The 21,099-nt window shown below is 40.8% G+C and overlaps 1 protein-coding gene across 1 annotated transcript in view; it reads left to right on the top strand.

Moving 5' to 3' along the window:
- The window catches only part of LHFPL3 (LHFPL tetraspan subfamily member 3), a 529,850-nt gene extending 516,392 nt beyond the window's left edge, over positions 1-13,458 (top strand). Inside the window, exon 3 of the mRNA XM_065884149.1 lies at positions 13,145-13,458. Coding sequence (XP_065740221.1) covers positions 13,145-13,173 — 29 coding nt within the window. The 3' untranslated portion in view covers positions 13,174-13,458. The remainder of the gene's footprint in view (positions 1-13,144) is intronic.
- Positions 13,459-21,099: the final 7,641 nt, after the last annotated feature.

The following is a 21,099-nucleotide window of genomic DNA, read 5'->3' as shown; positions in this document are numbered from 1 at the left end:
CCACCTATAAGTGATAACGTAGAGTATTAGTCTTTCTCTGTCTGACTCATTTCACTTAACATAATACCCTCCAGGTCCATCCATGGTGTTGCAAATGGCAAAATTTCATTCTTCTTATGGGGGAGTAGTATTCCATTGTATGTATATGCCACTTCTTTATCCATTCATCTATTGATGGACACATAGGGTGCTTCCGTATCTTAGCTATTGTAAATAATGCTGCTATGAACATTGAAGTGTATGTATCTTTTTGAATTAGTGTTTTCATTTTCTTCAGATACATACCTAGGAGTGGAATTGCTAGATCATATGGTAGTTCTACTTTTAGTTTTTTGAGGAACTTCCATACTGTTTTTCATAGTGACTACACCAATTTACATTCCTACCAACAATATACAAGAGTTCCCTTTTCTCCACATCCTTGCCAACATTAGTTATCTGTGGTCTTTTTGATGATAGCCATTTCTGGCAGGTGTGAGGTGGTATCTCATTGTGGTTTTGATTTACATTTCTCTGATGCTTCGTGATTTGGGGCATCTTTTCATGTGCCTGCTTGTCATGTCTTCTTTGGAAAACTGTCTATTCAAGACTTCTGCCCATTTTTTAATCGAGTGGTTTGTTTTTTGGGTATTGAGTTGTATGAGCTCTTTATATATGTTGGATATTAACTCCTTATTGGTCACAATCATTTGCAGTTATTTTCTCCCATTCAATAAGTTGTCTTTCATTTTGTCAGTGGTTTCCTTTGCTGTGCAAAAGCTTTTAAGTTTAATTTGTTTCCATTTGTTTATATTTACTTTTGTTTCCTTTGCCTTAGATGACAGATCCAAAAAAATATTGCTACAATTTATGTCGAAGAGTGTTCTGCCTATGTTTTCTTCTAGGAGTTTTATGGTTTCCAGTCTTCTATTTAGGCCCTTAACCCATTCTGAGTTTATTTTTGTATATGGTGTGAGGAAATGTTCTAATTTTATTCCTTTACATGAAGCTGTCCAGTTTTTCTAGCACCACTTATTGAAGAAATTGTCTTTTCCCCATTGTATATTATTGCCTCCTTGGTTGTAGATTAATTGACCATAAGTGCATGGGTTTATATCTGGGCTTTCATCCTGTACCATTGATCTATATTTCTGTTTTTGTACCAGTACCATGCTGTTTGGTTACTGTAGCTTTATAGTGTAGTCTGAAATAAGGGAGCATGATACTTCCAGCTCTGTTCTTTCTCAAGATTGCTTTGTCAGTCTACATTCACTTTAAATGGTTGTAGGAAAGTACCACAATTTATTTATCCAATCTCCTATTGTGGCATTACACTTACTTTCAATTTTTTGCCATAATAAACAATCTTATGTGTACAACTTTGTTCTGTTGTTATAATAGTATATTCAGAGCATTTTTTACAAACATTTATTAAACGCCATTCATTGGACTTTACACTCACAACCTGGTATTAACTGAGACCCCAGTCTCATCTGTGCAAATCAGAGGAAGGAGTAGAGTGACAGGCAAGACTGTCTCAAGATTCATACATGTCTGGGGAAGTAATATCAAAGTAGAATGGTTGAGAAAACCGAGCTGGATCTTGTTTGCCTTTGTTCTTTGTTATCTTTATTGGTATATACTATTCAAAGTCATAACCATTGAATTCATTTTCTTACTAGTAAAATGGAATTAAAGATATTACCTGCCACAGGGGTATTTGTGGGGATTGAACAGCATAATGGATGTAAAGCACTTAGTACATGCCTGGCATACAGTTGGTGTTCAATAACGGTAGCTTTTATCATCATAGAGAAACCTTAAAATCCCAGCCAATAGTCTTACAGAGAACAAGGACCACAGCTGATTTCTAAGCTTTTCGGGGAGATGTTCTGACTGGGGTATGACTCAGGTTATGACCATGTCCATAAAATAGCAAACAGACCTCTCCGGGGGTTAAGTCTGTTGCCTCTTTCCCTCCTCCTTCCAGCCAAATGCTTACCCCAATGAAGTTGTTTTTCCAGCACTTGGATGTTATCCTTAGTGCCTATAAAACCCTCAAGGGTTATTTTAAAGTGCTTAATTCCAAATAATCACTAAGAAACTATGTGGATTTCTTATTTTATTATTTGTCAAAATAGGAGAAACTTCACAGGGAAGTCTTAGAAACTGCTTTTCTCAATTTGACTCTATTTCCTCTCTTCTCTCTCTCTCCACCGGGGAGGATGAGGGTTTAATGCTGACCTTGATTTCTCAAAACAAACTTGTAAGATAGGTATTACGTCCACTTTACAGATAAGAAAGCCAAAGCTCTAGCAAGTAAAATGACTTGGCCACATCTAGGAAGTGGACAACCCGGTATTCAAACTTTCCTCTGATTCCAAAGCCAAAGTGCTAACCATCTTAAATTTGAATGTACACATTGGGGGCTTGATACTGCCTCAGTAGGTCTACCTGGGATTCTGGAATCTGCATATTCACAAATACCCAGGTGACTGAGATCCAAGAAGGTCCAGAGGAGGCACTGCCCTTGGCCATATAGCATTCACAAAGCCCGGTTTCTGTGGCAGGGATCCCCAAGGCCATGGGATTTTCTCCCACGGTCATCAGTAAAATGCCTTTACTGTAACATCAGTACACCTTGGGATGAAGCGAAGCCATGTGTATGTTTTGGATATTTGCTTGCTTAGAAAATGAGTCCCAGACCAGGGTAGGGGCACACCTGGTTTCTGAATGATTCTACTGTACTTGTTGAGGTCTTTACCATCTCCCCAGGACAGAGCCAGATCAACTGCAGTGACCTTTCCATCTCAGAAATCCTAGTCGTCCATCCTCTGGCTGCCTCGTCTTATCTTCTACTGACCCAGTTGGCTTTCCTACTTCAGAACAGGTTTCTAATGCCTTATATCAGTGAGAGAGAACATGGCAAACTGAGAGATGTGTGGTATCATGTGGAGGAGGTGGCGTGGGGTACAGCAGTACTTGTCACACTAGATTCCATGAATCCTTGGAGATCTGCAGAGGTGTGATGTAGAGGAGGGACGGGGAAGAGGGGAAGACTGGGCAGAGTGGGGTTCTGGGCCCTTGATCGGGGCAGCTGCATTGAGTTCTGTTTCACGTGTAGAACTGGAATTCCTAAAAGATTCACTTGAAAAAAGTGTTTCACTGGAGGAAAAAAATGAAAAGCTAGTGGAGAAGGAACATCACTCTAGGTCAAAAGAAGGCTAATTCAAGTCTTCAGCTAACTAGCTGGATGACTTTGGGCAATTTCATTTCTCTAGGTCTCAGAGTGCTTACCTGCAAAAAAAAAAAAAAGGGGGGGGTGGGGAGGGGTGGAGGTTAGCCTTGTTGACACCTGTCTTAGTCTGTTAGGACTGCCATAACAAAATACCACAGACTAGGTGGCTTAAACAAAAGTATATTTTCTCACAGTTCTGGAGGCTGGAAGTCCAAGATCAAGATGTGGGCAGGTTTGATTTCTGCTGAAGCCTCTCCCCTTGGCTTGCAGATGGCCGTCTTCTTTCTGTGTCCTCACATGGCATTTTTTACATGCACGCGCACCCCTGGTGTCACTTTCTCTTCTTTCTCCCAGCATTTTCTGACCCGTCCCTTCTCTCTTTTGGTCCCCATCTTGCGCCAGTCATGCATTAACCAGCCTGCCTAGTCCTGCTAGACAGTGAGCTCTGTGAGTGCAAGGGCTGCTTCTGATAGTACTCTGTTTCCCAAGCACTCAGTGCACAGCAGATGCTCAACAAACCTCAGATGTTTCTCGAAAGGAGCCCTAGGCATTGTTATGGACTGACTTGTATCCCCCCAAATTCATACGTGGAAGCCTTAACCCCCAGTATGACTGTATTTGGAGATATGGCCTTTCAGGAGGTAATTAAGGTTAAATGAGGTCATCAGGGTGGAGCCCTAATCCTATAGGACTAGTGTCTTGAGATGAGATGTGAGACATGAGAGGGATTCGGCACTTAGAGAACGGGAGGAAGGGCATTTTGGCAGAAGGGGCAAAGGCCTGGAGGGTTCCTGCCGAGACCCGCAGGTCACATTCAGGAGGCCAGAGCACAGTCTGAAGTGGGGAACCCATGAAGAGAGGCTGTGGTGGTGAGGCCACGGGAGGCCTCCTGGGCAGTGCTGAGCACATGGATTTATCTGACAGCAAAGGGTCACCTCTAAAAAGTTCTATGCTGAAGAATAGTCCACTCCTTTCTGCATTTTAAAAAGCTCTAATGTTCTGCAGTTCAGCTGTTCTCTGTCCCTCCTGTACCGCTATGTCATTTGTGGCTAACTGATGTCAGCCAATCAGTAATGGAATACACATTTGCTAAACGCATTAGGTCTCTTTTTATATATATACATACAATTTCTAAAGATTACTTTCCACTTACAGTTATTACAAAATATTGGCTATATTCCCTGTGTTGTACAACACATCCTTGAGCCTGTCTTACACCCAGTTGATTGTACCTCCCACTCCTCCACCCCTGTATGGCACCACCAGCCCCCCCACCCCGCCACTGGCAACCACTAGCTTGTTCTCTGTGTCTGTGAGTCTGCTTCTTTTTTGTTATATTCACTAGTTTGTTGTATTTTTTAGATTCCACATATGAGTGATATCGTACAATATTTGTCTTTCTCTGTCTGACTTATTTCACTTAACATAATGCCCTCCACATCCATCCTTGTTGCAAATGCATTAGTTCTTGATTTCTCCTCTGACAGGGGCTACTGTGTGTGTGTGTGTGTGTGTGTGTGTGTGTGTGTGTGTGTGTGAATTACATCTTGATTATAAATTGCCTTATGGACTCTGTGGTCTACTTCCCTTTGGTCTAGAGAGCAAGCATACATCATACTTGAATGTCTTATTTCATTACAGCCAACACCCATATGGATAATTAGGATCAAGACTGTTAAATTTGTGGTAATAAGCACATGTGAAGCCTCATGACCTTGAACTCTGTCTGCTAAAAACTACTCAAGACCGTAGGTCCACATCCTAAGAAACAAAAGGCTCACCACTTCCTGAAGGAGAGGATGAGTTGATGATTTTAAAGAGCTGTGCCTTACCATCATTTCATAGAAGCTGGTAGAGTAGTTAGAAAGAAGAAAGGGGAGCATCATTTGGGCTTTAATAGGTAATTCTTAGTAAAGCCCTTTTTAATAAAACTGATTCTAGCACTCTCGGAGAAATTTTCAAAAGACATTTCCTTCCTTATTGTAAATTCTGTCCTAAAAGAGGACAGGTGTTAAAGAAAGCATTTAGGTGGGCAAATAGAGATATATCAGTGTACATTGTCTGGGTAATATGATTATAAACAAAATCGTCCCCCAACCCAGAAAATCTCTCCATAAAAGTAGTAGAAAAGGAAAAGAGTTTTATTGTTGAATAAGCATTAAACCAGAATGTGGTGCACATCACAGTCAATCTGCAAAGACAGAATGAAGTTACACATTTTTGTAGGGCCGAGCAGATATAACCCATTACACACATATTTTCAGGATATTCATGAAATGCAAAGGCAACACAGCTATGAAAAATTTGTAACGTCTATGCACGGAAGAGTGCTTAGAAGTCACTAAGGCAGGGATGATGTAGTAAGATTGACACCCAATCTATGAGTTCTCGTGAAATACACTAAGAATGAGGGTACTACACTCTCCCCCTCCGACGGGCGTGTCTTTGGACTTCATTATTAAAAGCCTTTCAACCTGTGTAAAGTACGGAATGGCTTCCTGTTAAAACTGGACAGTGAATATTGTTAGGATTGATAAGTCAGCACTCACATTCTATTCTCAACATGCTGGGGGAGGCCTACCAAGTAATTGTGCCTGTTTTTTTGTTTTTAATAGATTTTACAGTATTCCTTAATGGGGACAAGGGGAGGAAGAAGAGAAAAGAGATGTTCATGAATTAACAATAGAAATTCCTCCTCATGAATTATTTATTTTCTAGGAAAAGTCATATGAGATAGTGTTGTGCCTGATGTCAAGGGTGAATTGTCCCTTGCACACAGGAATAGTGCAAGGTCACTAGGACCTGAACCTCAGACTATTTTCTGCCCCATCTCAGCAGAGAAGATTTGCATGAGGAGTCAGAAAAACAGTTTGAGCAGTTATTCTCCAACTCTCCTGTATTCAAAATAGTGTGTCAGATGGAAATGAAGTTGGAAGAGACAGACAGAAAGAAAAAGAGAAAGAAAGGCAGAGAATATAAAGGCTAAAAAATAGGAGAAGCTAGGTGGAGAAAGGAAAAAGAAAATGTACTAGGTCTGTCTCAGGCTGTACATTTTTCATTTCTTAGCTACCTCTCTATGTATTTATATTTTTTAAAAAATTATTGGGGGCTTTCCTGGTGGCACAGTGGTTGAGAGTCCGCCTGCCGATGCGGGGGACGTGGGTTCGTGCCCCGGTCCGGGAGGATCCCACATGCCACAGAGCAGCTGGGCCCGTGAGCCATGGCTGCTGAGCCTGTGCGTCCGGAGCCTGTGTTCCGCAACAGGAGAGGCCACAGCAGTGAGAGGCCCGCGTACTGGGAAAAAAAAAAAAAAAATTATTGTGACAACCAAGTGCTAAAATCTCTATTTGTAGGTTCAGGATAGAAGAACCCCTCCCCCTCCTCGACTCCCTCTGCCCAGCCCTTTAATGGAGGTGGAAGGAATTGAAAGCCCCCAAAAGTCCACATTGAGGTTTCAGGACACTGAGTACCTCCACCAGTCTCTCAAGATTTGCTTTGCTGGGTTTTTCATAGATTCCTGTGACTGGTTGGTTTCAGCCATTCATTCAACAAACAACCTCTGAGCACTTATTATATAAAGCACATCATTGAGCTGAGAGTACAAAGATGAATAGGACACAGTCTCTCCTCAGGGAGTTCATTCCAGGGCCTTGCATCCTAGAGTGTGGGACCAGCAGCAGCATCACCTGGGTGATTGTTAGAAATGCAGGTTCCCAGGCTTCACCCCGGCTTGCTGAATCAAAATCTGCATATTTAACAAGCTACCTGGGCAATTCTTAAACATATTGACGTTTGAGAAGCACTGACCTAGTAGATTATTGGCAGGGGAGAGGGAGATGCTCTTCTGTTTCTCAATTCTTCCGTTCGTTCAGCAAGACAAAGGAGGTGCTGACGGCCTGGAGCTCACATTCTCATGGGGGAGAAAGGCGAAAAGAAGAAAATACATGAGATGGTTACAGGTCGTGCATAGTGCTATGAAGCAAATAAACTGAAATATGATAGAAAGAAACCAAAATGAACTATGACAGGTAGGGTGGTGGAAGCCTTCAGGAGTAAGTTATTTCTATTTTGTATCTAGCTTTCTGTTCTAAAAATGGAAACGTAGTCACTGGTCCTATGTGAAAAGAGCCAAAGATTATAATACTTCGTCCTCCTTTCCTTTTCTCCCCACTCCCCATCCCTCTGCCTCTGGCACCAGCCCTGAAACTATAGATGCCACCTAGCAGGTACAGTCACAGCCAGGCCCATTGAGAAGTCCAGGCTGCAAGCAACTAAGAATTTGGATGCAAACTGAATTATAAAGCCCAGGAAGAAGTACTGGTGTTACCTTTCTGGTTGGGGTAAAGAGGCATTAGAGAATATCGAAGGGCTGGAAACTGGTGTGTAGCTTCCTATCTCACTGTTTTCTTGCATCACTGCAGTCACGGGCCAGAGAGTGTGCTGATGGGGATTGTTGAGTGGGAAGGTGGCCTGCAAGTAAAGATGAGCAATGGGCATGTGTCGATACGTGCAATCACAACAAATTCAGACCTTCTCATCACCTGTAGTGCTGGTGTTAACCTGCAGCAAAATCAGTGTTAGGCCTTAGTTCAGCCCAAAAGTATGTTGTGAGCATGCATTTATTTTCGGCACAGATCCTAATGCCCTACAGTTAGACCACCTGAGGCACAACCCAATGATCGCCCAAAGAGAGGCTATGGGTAGACCAGTAGGTGGAGGACAGGGTTTCAGGTATTGCTCCTCTAGAAATTATGTGTCAGGAAGGAACGCACAAGTCAAAGATGGCGCACTCTTCCTGACCTGTGAGCATTGTGCCGGCTGTCCAGCTGTTCGTGTCATTTACAGTATATTAAATGCGGCAAATCCAAACCACAGGCAGAGAAAGGGCATCTGCCCGCTGTTCCAGTTATCTCTTGCTGCATGACAAACTATCCCCAAATTTAGTGGCTTAAAACTTTGTCAAAGTTTTGTTGAAAAAACTCACACCCATTAGGATGGCTACTAACACCCAGTTTTATTACATCTCACAATTGTGTGGATCAGGAATTCGGAAAGGGTTTAGCTGAGCAGTTCTTCTGCTCCATGTAGCATCAGCTAGGGTCACTTGGTGGCATTTGGCAGGTAGATCAGTAGTATGGAGGGTCCAAGAAGGCTTCATGCATAGGTGGGGCCCTTGCAGGAATGGCTGGGAAGGTGGGCTCAGCCAGGCCGTTCTCCCTCTCCACATACTACCAAGGCCTCTCTATGTGGTCACTCCAGCAGGGGAATCAGAAACTGCCAGTTCTCTAAAGGTTCCCAACATCACTAATCACCAGAGAAATGCAAGTCAAAACCTCAGTGAGATATCACCTCACACCCATTAGGATGGCCAGTCTCAAAAAAGCAGAAAATAACAAGTGTCAGAGAGATGTGAAGAAATTGGAACCTTTGTGCACCATAGGTGGGACTGTAAAATGGTGCAATAGAAAACAGTATGGAGGTTCCTCAAAAAATTAAAAACAGAGCTTCCATATGATCCAGCAATCCCACTTCTGGGTATATATCCAGAAGAATTGAAAGCAGGGTCCTGAGGAGGTATTTGCACACCCATGTCATAGCAGCACTATGCACAATACCCAAGAGGTGGAAGGGACCCAAATGTCCATCAACAGATGAATGGATGAACTCAATGTGGTACATACATATAATGGAATATTATTCCACCTTAAAAAGGAAGGAAATCCTGTCACAGGCTGCAACATGGGTGAACCTTGAGGACATTATGCTAAGTAAAATATACCAGTTGCAAAAAGACACATACTGCATGATTCCACTTAAAGGAGCTATCTAAAGGCATCAAATTCATAGAAACAGAAAGCAGAATGGTGGTTACTAAGGGATGGGGGTATGTTACTAAGAGAAAGGGGGATGTTGTGTAATGGGTATGGGATTTCAGATTTGCAAGATGGGAAGTCCCGGAGATCTGTTTCACAACAGTGCGAATATAACGAACACTACTGGACTGTACACTTCAACATGGTTGAGAGGGTAAATGTATTTTATGTGTTTTTCTTTTACCATGTTAAAAAATAAACCACCAGTACTCTTAAAGCCCAGATTGAAGGGGAGGGGAACATAGAGCCCATCTCTCAAGGAGAGGAAAGGCAGAGAACCTGCAGCCAGCTCTACCCTGCCACACCCACTGTGGGGCAGATCCTGTCTGCAGCACCTGAGGGTGTAGATGGTGAGATGTTATTTCCAGGGGACTGTATTCAACCTCCCAGAGATGAAGGGTGTCAGAAGGCACTATCAGAGGTGGGCACAGTTTGAAACAACAGAGTGAGAGAAAATGACTAAGCTTGTATAGCCAATGAGAAAAAATGGCCTGGAATTCCGCCCTTACTCATTTTCACAACAAAGATTCAGCAAGCTATTCTGCTAAAAGCCTGACCACCCCCACGAAGCATTTTTCTCACTTAGACAGTGCCTGCCCCTCAGCTGTCCTGACAGTGGGAGCTCCAAGCCCTAACTGAATAGGTCGGATAGGAACAATACGCAGAAGCAGATCACAGGAGACCTTTCAAAGCCGGCAAACACATAGAAAATTCAACGACACCACAGCATTTAGACAGCCTGGACAATGTGGCCGTTATAAATGCTGCTCTCATGAACAGCGATTCAAATGACAGCTTCGTAAAGGGTTTGCAAAGAGCCCTTTGGAAATGGAACATAGGCGACTCGGAGCCCGTGACGTGTTACAAGGACAAACCCGGCTGAACAAAGATCCACAGCAGCATTGAATGACTTATTTATTCAGCCCTGCTCTGTACAAACCTGAGAGAAGATGACAGCTTTTAAATCGCCTCCCCTGAGCTTTGCAACATCCATGGTGCGTGGGAAATGTTAGCAAAAGTTTTGAAAAAAGCAGAATGTTTTACAAAGCGAAGATCACAGTGTAACCATGCTAATGCTACCACCAAATTCTGCAGACGGCCCTGGCGTCTCAGAATTATTAGGCAGAAGGAGTGACAGTAACATCTGGAGAGGGAAACTCTGCCCTTTATCCTATTCCACCTGCTGGCTTCACACGTCTGTTTGAAAGGCTAGCCCCTGCCAAGCTTTCAGGTGGAAAATTCTTTGTGCGGGCCATTTAAGTGATTGCTGTAGAATTCTAATTGCACTCCTTTGGCAAAGTGTTCTCCTGGTATTGTATAAGGAGTGTTGGTGTTCTGATCAACCCTGGAACACAGGTGCTGGTTCTTTTAGCCTAGCACAGGCTGCAGAATTCTCGCATGCCCCAGGGTTCCTGTTGCATGGTGGCGTCACGCACTAGGGAGCTGTGTCTGAGTAACCCCAGTCCAGCCAGCTTTCCCAGGAGGCCTCCTGACAGTGCAGCCTGTGCTCACAGCAGGACTGGGACTAGGGTGAGGCAAATGAGGAGCCTGGCATGCAAAATTTAAGGAGGCCCTCGCCCTGCATTTGCACGACCCTGAGAGTGAGCGCCTCCTTAAATCTCGTACCCGAGGAGCCCCACTTGCCTTCCCTAGTCCAGGCCTGGCTTGCAGGCTTCACTCTCTCTTTTCCCATTCACTCCTCACCTCCCCACCCAAGGTTAGTACTGGGGGTGGGGAGTATAGTCCCAATGTGGACAGTGGTCAACAAAGAAGAGAACTTTAAGAAGGAAGGGCTGAGTAATCGACGGTGAGATTACAGCGAGGGATCCAGTGAGGCATTTGGCTACACGGAGGCTACCCGTGACCCAAGACCAAAGCAGATCCAGGAAGGGTTGGTGATGAATGACTTGTCCTTGTCTGCCCCTCCGCCATGGGCCCAGATGGTGGACCGTAAACCGGAAACCCTGTGAGACTGGCCACAGAGGTTCCCTTCCTACAAGAAGGCTCAGGATCTTCCCAGGGAGGTACCTACCCTGTAGGAAGCTCCCTTCTCCCCAGGCTTGTGTGTCAGAACTAAAGCCCTGATCTAAAGCCCTTCCACCCCTGTTTGCTCTCTTCCCAGCCCAGTGGGATGTTATAAAGCCAAATCAGGCAGCTTAGAGCTGCGGAAAGAGAAAGCGGGAGTCTCCGTTTCCGAGATGCTAACAAATGGTTCACACCACGTCAGGCTTTTCTATCGTGAAGTCAGGGGTATATTCATTTGCAAACCTAAGACAATGGGGACTCCCTCTCGCCTCCCTCTTGCCCTACATCACACACGTATAGTCCTGAGAAGTACACTTCCCGGGACTACCTTCTCTTCCACACACACGGCCACTTTTCATCACCCATTTCCCTGTTCTCCTTCCTACACTTACAACCCCACTCCTCCTCCCCTCCCCCACTAGCACCTTTCACAAATCTTACTCGAAAACCCAGGCATGCAGCTTTGTGGATTTTAAATAGAAAATTATGCAGAGTGAGTGAATTATGCTGGAGTAGTGGAATCATGGACCCACAAGCCCAACTTTGGGTACCATCAAGCAAGAGCCCCTCCATGACACAGCAACAGAGACCACACCAAGTTCAGAAGTGCCTGTAGCGCTATGTAAAATCCATGAATGGCTTGCTTGTGTTGCTTATCTGAAGAAATCACCCTGCCTGCATGATTCAAGCTCAAAGAATCATTACAGACTAGTCATCATTATGACATGATCATATTTCAATTATCCCCTGTGTAGTCTGGGTACGTTAAAGCAACTTCTCTCACTGAGAGAAGTTCGTTAAAAATCATAAAGTGCATTAAAATTTTTTAAAGCATGTTGGAAAACAACAAGGGGCTAAATTCTAGAAACAACGACAGAATCTTTCAGAGGTTTCCCTAGCACTTATTCAAAAAGCATAATCTTATCTTGAGATGTGAAACGAGGACTAAAACTGAGTAATGGGCCAATTGTTTCATTATAATATGTGTTTCTAAGTGCTCTGTGATGTAAAACCCAACAGGCTTTTTTTCTTTCAGCCCCAATCTGGCCAACTAGGTGCACTGATCCATCTTCACAATATATAACATGCCCTTAAGCCCTGGTCAACAGTGCCAAAGTCTATAAAAATCATACAAAGAATGGAGTCGATCATACTGTTTGTGGTCTCTATCAATATAGGCACAGTCCCTAATATGTTGGAGAAAAGAAAAAGCAGCCATCCCCTGAGCATTTGTCCTAAAGAAAGAATTTAAGAGAACAAATAGTTTTATATGCAAAGATATTCATTATTGATAATAATAACAAAAGAAACAGAAACCAACCTACATATCTGACATTTGTGAAATCATTGAGAATGTAATATTGAGCGTGGACTGGAGAGGAATGAGACGGAATGGAATATTACGCAGTCATGAGAAACCGATGCTGATGATGCAGAGTGGAAACGCAGGAAATACGTTTTTAATATAATGTTAAAAATGTCATCTGTACTGTGATTCCTACTGTACCAAATAAGTGCACATTTTAGATAAGAAATAGAAAGAGACATGGGAAGAAAACCGTTCGTGTCTCAAGGTGATTGGATCATGGATGATTCATCTTTATAATCATTCCTTTTGTAGCTGTTAATAATGTTGATTGGATAAGAAAGTAAAACTTGGAAGGAAAAGGAAAATCCTCAAGGAGACATTTTCTATGCCAGGCAGAAAAATCAGTGATGCTTGGGATCATTTTGCATTCTTCCTTGCTCTTTCAAAGCAGCCTGTAATCTTCACCCACACATAGGGAATATGCATGTCTGGGTTATTAAGGGATCCCCTCACCAGGAAGACTGTGCTGTTTGTTTAATGGACCAGAAACCGCAAACTTTTCAAGTCTTTTTTGATAACAAATCTAAAGTGCATTTGAACCATTTGTTGGTGTGGTTTTTCCGTGACAAATATGCACAAAAATCTTGAGGACAGAAAATGATGCATTTCTTCTTTCTCTCTTTTGTCTTTCTCTTCCCCACCCCGTACCCCCTTCTGCAGTTCTGCTAAGCCAATATTCTCTAGAATGAGCACAAAACAAATCAAATAACAGCTAAACAAATTGAATAACAGCTTTTGTACATCAACATCGAGAAGGAAGACGCTTGGGAGAGATCAGAGTACCAAGATGGATATGGGCGAGAGTGAAGCGTCCACTGTCAAAGCACCTTCTAAATCTAGATCGGCAGAGATGGGAGTGATTTTCTGGAAGGAGATGTGATCACGGATTAAACACCAGCTCATTGGAAACTATCATTGAATAAGAGCAGATAATATTCATGAGAAATCACATTCAGGAAATATTTTAAGGAAAAGGAATATAAATGTGCTAGAATTAACATGTAAAATATATATGTACCGAAGTTTGTAAACTGTCCTTTTTTAATCAAACAGAAAACAGAAAGCTTTAATCTTTAAAGATTATTTTAAAAAAGGCAGTCCATCCTAAATTATTCCTATTTCAATAGCCAAGAAGCTGATCAAGCATCAGTTATGGAGGAAGCATCTTGGAAAATGCCTGTGAATGTTTTCATAGGAGCCATGACCTTTGGTTCCCATGTCTGCCGTTCATTTATGTCACTGTGTAATTAGTTAAAACCACTCGGTTAAGAGATGTAACGCTTCAAACTTTTTACCAATTCTGTGTTCAGTTTAATCTGTCTGTACGTGTTATTACTGAGAAAGTGTTTCTGACATATACTATTACTCCATCAAGCTGTATATTACAGGAAGTACATCTTTACATCATAGTTTCCCGAGCAACATAGATTTCCCTCTCTTTCAGGAAACAGCATCAAGGAACTCTGAAAAATATAGAAAGCTCATTTTCACCTTGGATGCTCACGTATAATGTATAGGCTGCTATCAAATAAACACTTTTTCTATTTCTCCCTAATATATGCATAGGAATTTAATATACTTTATAAATAGCATCTAAAATACCTTCTTTTTTTTCTATTTCTTTGCCATACATAACATCAGAAATCCATATCCGTTCTTTCCCTTACTGACAGGCACTCATTTTTATCTTAAAAAAACACCATTCCATTAAACCCATTTCTAAATGATAGTGAGTGGTACTAACAAAATAAATAATAATTTAATAGCCTTAGAAATAAATGAATATAAACTTATACAGAAGAAACTTGATAGGAAACTTGATAGGAGTAAGTTGCTTTTTGTTTACTAATGTTGGTTTCAAGAAAACTCAATTTTTTTTTAGTTGGTTGGCATTTAGAAGTAGTGAGAAATGATCAGTTGTCTTCAGCAATGTTTTGCTCCCAGGCTTCCCCCACCACCACCCTCACCGCATATCCTGCCAATATGCAACAACAGAAAAATATTTAATATTGAAGTAGCCAATTGCTTGAGAATGAAAACAAGCTAAAATGTATGTGTGGGGTAATCAGTGTAAGCCAAACCATGTGCTATACCTGAGCAGAAAACATGAACATGTAGAATGCCTTCATTTTTAGACTCGAAATTAAGATCCAATTAGCATATATCACTGGAAGAGCAGACAGAGCATAATACAAGAAGAATCAAGCAAGATACAGATCATGGTTGTTTTCTCTTACCCTGTCTCTATTAGGACCACACTCCTAGTTTTGCCAAATGTTTCTGGTACTACATCTTTTCACCATAAATGAGATTATGTTTCAAACGGCTAAAAAGTATATTACAGATACAGTCAAATATGTGAAACTCAACTCACAAAGATATGGATTTTCTAAAGAACCAAATTAGGGGAATACTTATTACCTCTAAAGTATTAGCCGTTCTGGGAGTTATTTGTTGCTTTAAATATTAACTCTCCCACTGCATTCAAAACACCCCGCTTACTAAATTCAATTACACACAACTTTTCAAGAATTCATTTTTGATTTAAAGGGAGGTACCTCTCTATTTTATCTATAATGAAAATAGAAGGTATTGGCTTTCTCTAATCAATGTAAATTACAGATTCCACTGGGAGTCCTACAACACTAATAGTGGTGTTTATGAAAATGAAAAAGTGCTTCCTACCCACATGCAAATGTTTTTAAGAAATTTTTTCCATACAACCTAAGTGTAATTTAGCATACCATAGTGCTCTGAAGTTGAGTCATTGACAATGTACCATTTGTACATAGGTAATACACATGTAAATCACTAAATGTTAAGTATACGAAGTATGTTTTTATCTTTTTTAAAAAAAGTGACTCCCTTTCTCATTCTGTTCTGTTGTATTGCGTCCAAAAGTTGTGTGTAATTTTTTTAAGGTCCAGGATATAAAGAAATTTGTTGGAATATCTGAATTTCTGTAAAAAATAAAAATAAGATTTTGTTATTTAAAAGATTGTTTGGTGGTGTGGCACACATTTGGTACATTCGGCATCTGTCTTTGTCCAGTGATCCAGTGACAGGTGATAATTTGACTGAAATAACTGTCTTCGGAAAAATCTCCTTCCTGTCAGATTGCATAATATCTGTCAACAGCAGACACATATTGGATGTGCAGGACCCTCACCATGTGGAAAGCACGATTAACATCTTCAAAGCCTCTTCTCGCCAAGTATAGATACACCTCAAGCTAAATCTTTATAGACTCAGTGGAATGAAAGTGATAAATGAATAGCCAGACTGTTAAGTAAAACCTGACATGAAATATTCTGAAACATCCAATTAATTGCTCCATCTCGACTTTTGCATATTGAAAACAGCCACCTGTTCCTCAGACATGAGCAGCCCTTTCACAGTAGTTCATATTGAGTATGTGTTGTCTGGGTAGGTCCCAATGCCAGATCCTTCATTTACTGTGTGACCCTAAACAGCTCTAACCTCACCTATTAAATGAATACAAACAGTAATGCCTGGGCCCCATAGTGTTGTTGTGAGGCTATAAATGAAGGTATAGTGCTGTGCTGGTACTTGACTTGTAGGAGATATTCAAAGAATTTTAATTCCTTCCCTCCTACTATAGGCAAGACATTGAAGAAGAAAAGAAACTTGAAACACAGCCTCTGCTCTCAAAATGTCGAAGATAATTAGAGTAACATTTATGGGTAAGGACTGAAAACTCAATACCTTCCGGAGCCAGGGAGATAAGTAAATTACCAGAGCAAAGCAAGCTGGGGTGGGGAGATAATAGGAAGTAGTGGGCACTGTGGAGCACTGGAGAGCCTACGTCTTGTCTAAAGAGATGATGTTGCCAATACTCAGCTCTAGTCATTCACCAAATATGCACTGAGTCGCTGCTGTGTGTCAGGAACTGTTCTGAACCCTGGGAGGATAGTGGTAAACCAGACAAACAAGGTCCCTGCTCTTGTAGGTCTCATGTTCTAGTAGGAAAAGATAATAATCGGGAAAATGTCAGTTAATGATAATAGGTACCCTAGAGGGAATTAAAACATGGTGACGAGATGCAGAAGTTGGGAGGTGAATCAAGGAAGACTGCTCTGAAAAGGTGGCATTTAAAGTGAGACCTGAATGATAAGAACAAGCCAGCCAGGGGGAGCCACTAGTGTAATGGCTCTAAGGCAGGAATAAGGTCACTACTCATGAGGAACAGCAAGGTGGCAGGGAAGGGGATGTGAGCTGTGCCAGGAACCAGCTTCCGGTTTGGTAGGCCAGAATGGATGGTACATTTTTTAAGTGTTAGAGAAAGCCATAGAGGGTCTTAATAGGAGAGAGATGGAGACCATCTTACATTTTTAAAAGATTACTCTTGGCTTCTGCTTCTAGCAGTATGACCTAGGTACTCTAAAAAGCCTTCCTCACACTATTCTACCAGGTCTTGGATAAATTACAATGAGCTTATTTTAATTTTTAAAAATTTTTTATTTTGTATTGGAGTATAGTTGATTTACAATGTTGTGTTTCGGGTGTACAGCAAAGTGATTTAGTTACACATATTCACATATCTATTCTTTTTCAGATTCTTTTCCCGTATAGCTTATTGCAGAGTATTGAGTAGAGTTCCCTGTGCTATATAGTAGGTGCTTGTTGATTATTTTATATATAGTAGGGTATGTATGTTAATCCCAACCTCCTAGTTTATCCCTCCCCCCACTTTCCCCTTTGGTAACCATAAGTTTGTTTTCTAAGTCTGTGAGTCTGTTTCTGTTTTGTAAACAAGTTCATTTGTATCATTTTTTTTTAGATTCCACATATAAGTGATATCATATGACATTTGCCTTTCTCTGTGTGATTTACTTCACTTAGTACAGTAATCTCTAGGTCTAACCATGTTGCCACAAATGGCATTATTTCATTTTTTTATGGCTGAGTAATATTCCATTGTATATATGTACCACATCTTCTTTATCCATTCATCTGTCAGTGGACATTTAGGTTGCTTCCATGTCTTGGCTATTGTAAATAGTGCTGCAATGAACATTGGGGTGTATGTATCTTTTTGAATTATTGTCTTCTCCAGATATATGCCCAGCAGTGCAATTGCTGGATCAAGTGGTAGCTCTATTTTTAGTTTTCTTTTTTTTTTTTTTTTTTTGCGGTATGTGGGCCTCCCACTGTTGTGGCCTCTCCCATTGTGGAGCACAGGCTCCAGACGTGCAGGCTCAGCGGCCATGGCTCACAGTAGCAGCCGCTCCACGGCATGTGGGATCTTCCCGCACCGGGGCATGAACCTGTGTCCCCTGCATCAGCAGGCGGACTCTCAACCACTGCACCACAAGGGAAGCCCCTATTTTTAGTTTTTTAACGAACCTCCATACTCTTCTCCATAGTGGCTGTACCAGTTTACATTCCCACCAACAGTGCAAGAGGGTTCCCTTTTCTCCACACCCTCTCCAGCATTTATTGCTTGTAGACTTCTTGATGATGGCCATTCTGACCGGTGTGAGGTGATACCTCATTGTAGTTTTGATTTGTATTTCGCTAATAATTAGCAATGTTGAGCATCTTTTCATGTGCCTGTTGGCCACCTGTATGTCTTCTTTGGAGAAATGTCTATTTAGTCCTTCCACCCATTTTTTGATCGGGTTGTTTGCTGTTTTGATATTGAGCTGCATGAGCTATTTGTATGTTTGGGAGATTAATCCCTGTGGGTTGCTTCATTTGCAAGTATTTTCTCCCATTCCATAGGTTGTCTTTCTGTTTTGTTTATGGTTTCCTTTGTTGTGCAAAAACTTTTAATTTTAATTACGTCCCATTTGTTTATTTTTGTTACAATGAGCTTATTTTTAATAGACAGCTTGGCTTGCAAGGAAGTAAGAGAAATCCCAAAGTCATAAAAAAGAAAAAGAGTAAAAAGTAGCATGCACTGTAAGCAAATGCAAAATCCATATATCAGAGTAGGGAATGGGAGGAGGCTAAGCCTTGGGCCACTGCAAGTAGATGGGCTAAATTTGAGAATCTCACCCTAGACACCAGGACACTTGAAGATGGCCATAACCTTAGACAGGGGTGGCCTAGGAAGAATATTCATGCTAGCAAACCAAAGAAGCTTATCAAGAAGTCTGTCTCCACACTGATTCTAGATAGGGTGAAAAAGAAAAAGAGGAATAGTCACCCTCTGAAATTTTTAACCCATGAAACTGGCCCCCTCTAGTCTGGAATTCAATCTTACACTCTCCTTATGATCAAAGAAACTCCAAACCAAGAAATCAAAGAACTTGCTAGAGCACTGGTAGCTGGCAGATCTCAGGCACACAGATCTCACCAATTATGTTCAACAAAGTAAGTGCTCACAATATTAAAATTACTAAACACACAAACCATGAGACAGAATCATCAGAAATAATTAACAGATTTATTGCCCCAGAGATTTTAGATATTGGAATTACTATATAGAGAATATATATAATCATGTTTTATATGTAAAAGAAATAAAGGTGATTTCTAAAAAATAAAAAAATGTAAAGAATCCATTAGATACAACCAGATAGATTTGAAGCAAAATGCTTAGAATTGAAAAATATGATCCCTGAAATTTAAAATAGGATTTGTAAATTAAATATAAATTAGGTGTAATTGAAGAGGAAAGTTGTGAACTAGAAGACAAATCTAAAGAAGTTTCCCAGAATGAAATACAGAAAGCCAAGGGGTTGGAAAATAAAAAGAGGCTAAGCATCAGGGAAGATATATGTGTCTAATCAGAGTTCCACTAGGAGAAATAAAATAATGGAAAGACAATATGTGAATAGAAATTGTTTGAAAATTTGCCATAAATGATGAAAGATATGAATCCACACATATAGGAAGTATGATAGATATCAAGCAAGATAAATGAAAAGTAAATTCAAGCATGACAGTAAAAGTGTAGTCCAAAGTTAGAGGAACTACCATAAAAGTAACCAAAGAGAAATGTATACCACCTACAAAAGAACAATTTCTAGACTGAAAATAAATACCAGAGACATTAGCATAATATATTCGAAGTGCTGAAGTAAAATAATTGTCAGTCTGAAACTGTGTTTCAGCAAAACTCATTTTTCTAATTAACAGTTTTTTAAAAAATTATAGTTGATGTACAATATTATATGGCAAAACTCTTTTTAAGACCAAAGATGGAATACAATCATTTTCAGATAAATGAAACCTAAGGGGATTTACTAGCAATAGACCAAAACAGATAAAATTTCTGAAAATGAGTCAAGAAGTATGGTTTGAGAGACTTCCCTGGTGGTGCAGTGGTTAAGAATCTGCCTGCCAATACAGGGGACATGGGTTTGAGCCCTGGTATGGGAAGATCCCATATTCCGCGGAGCAACTAAGCCTGTGCTCTACAACTGTTGAGCCTGCGCTCTAGAGCCTGCGAGCCACAACAACTGAGCCCGTGAGCCACAACTACTGAAGCCCGCATTCCTAGAGCCTGTGCTCCACAACAAGAGAAGCCACTGCAGTGAGCAGCCTGCGCACTGCAATGAAGAGTAGCCCCCGCTCGCCGCAACTAGAGAAAGCCTGTGTGCAGCAACAAAGACCCAATGTAGCCAAAAATAAATAAATAAAAGTAATTAATTAATTAATTTTTAAAAGAAGAAGTAAGGTTTGAGATTCAAGAAGGAATAGAGGGCTTCCCTGGTGGCGCAGTGGTTGAGAGTCTGCCTGCTGATGCAGGGGACATGGGTTCGTGCCCTGGTCCAGGAGGATCCCACGTGCCACGGAGCGGCTGGGCCCATGAGCCATGGCCGCTGAGCCTGTGCGTCCGGAGCCTGTGCTCCACAACGGGAGAGGCCACAACAGTGAGAGGCCCCACGTACCAAAAAAAAAAAAAAAAAAAAAAAGGAATAGAGGGCAAAGACTTTGGGACGTGTGAATAAATCTAAACAAACATTGTACAAATTAATAATAAAACATTAATTTGTGGAATTAAAAAAAGAACTAAAATACTGGGTAACAATAACATGTAAATTAGGATGAGATAATCAGAGTTTAAGAAATGTGTATGAATTGGGAAGAGAGTTGAGATATAGATGAATAATAGCTCACAACTGATTGTTTATAGTGTACTAGACATATGTAATAACTCACTTAACCCTCGTAACAACCTTCTGAGTTACATACTATAGTTATCCTCAGTTTACAGATAAAAGTGGCACAGAGTTTAAATAATTTACCCAAGGTCACACAGCTAGAAAGCAAAGAGCTGGGTTCAATCTCAGGTAATATAACTCTAAAATGGATACACTATATAGTATTCTCTGTGCTGTTTTTAGAAAGTTAAAAAAATAAGTGATAAAAATTTAAGTAAACGGTATAAGATATAGTTTCAAAACAATGAGGGGAAGTGGAATAAGAAAGAAAAAAACACTAAATAAGTACAAAAGAAGGCCCTCCCCAAAAAACAAAAAAGTAGAAAAAGCAGAACAAATAAAATGCACAATGTAAGATAGAAAAAAATAAAACCAAATTAGATAACATAATAAACAGAAGTAGATTAAAATTAGTTAAAAGAGAGATTTTGAGATTCGATTTTTAAAAACCCATAAATATGCTGTTTACAAGAGACATAT

This window comes from Phocoena phocoena, chromosome 9 (assembly GCF_963924675.1).
Source record: "Phocoena phocoena chromosome 9, mPhoPho1.1, whole genome shotgun sequence".
In the NCBI taxonomy this organism is placed as follows: domain Eukaryota; kingdom Metazoa; phylum Chordata; class Mammalia; order Artiodactyla; family Phocoenidae; genus Phocoena; species Phocoena phocoena.
Note: the sequence above shows the minus strand (reverse complement) of the source record. Positions and strands in the feature narration are given on the sequence as shown.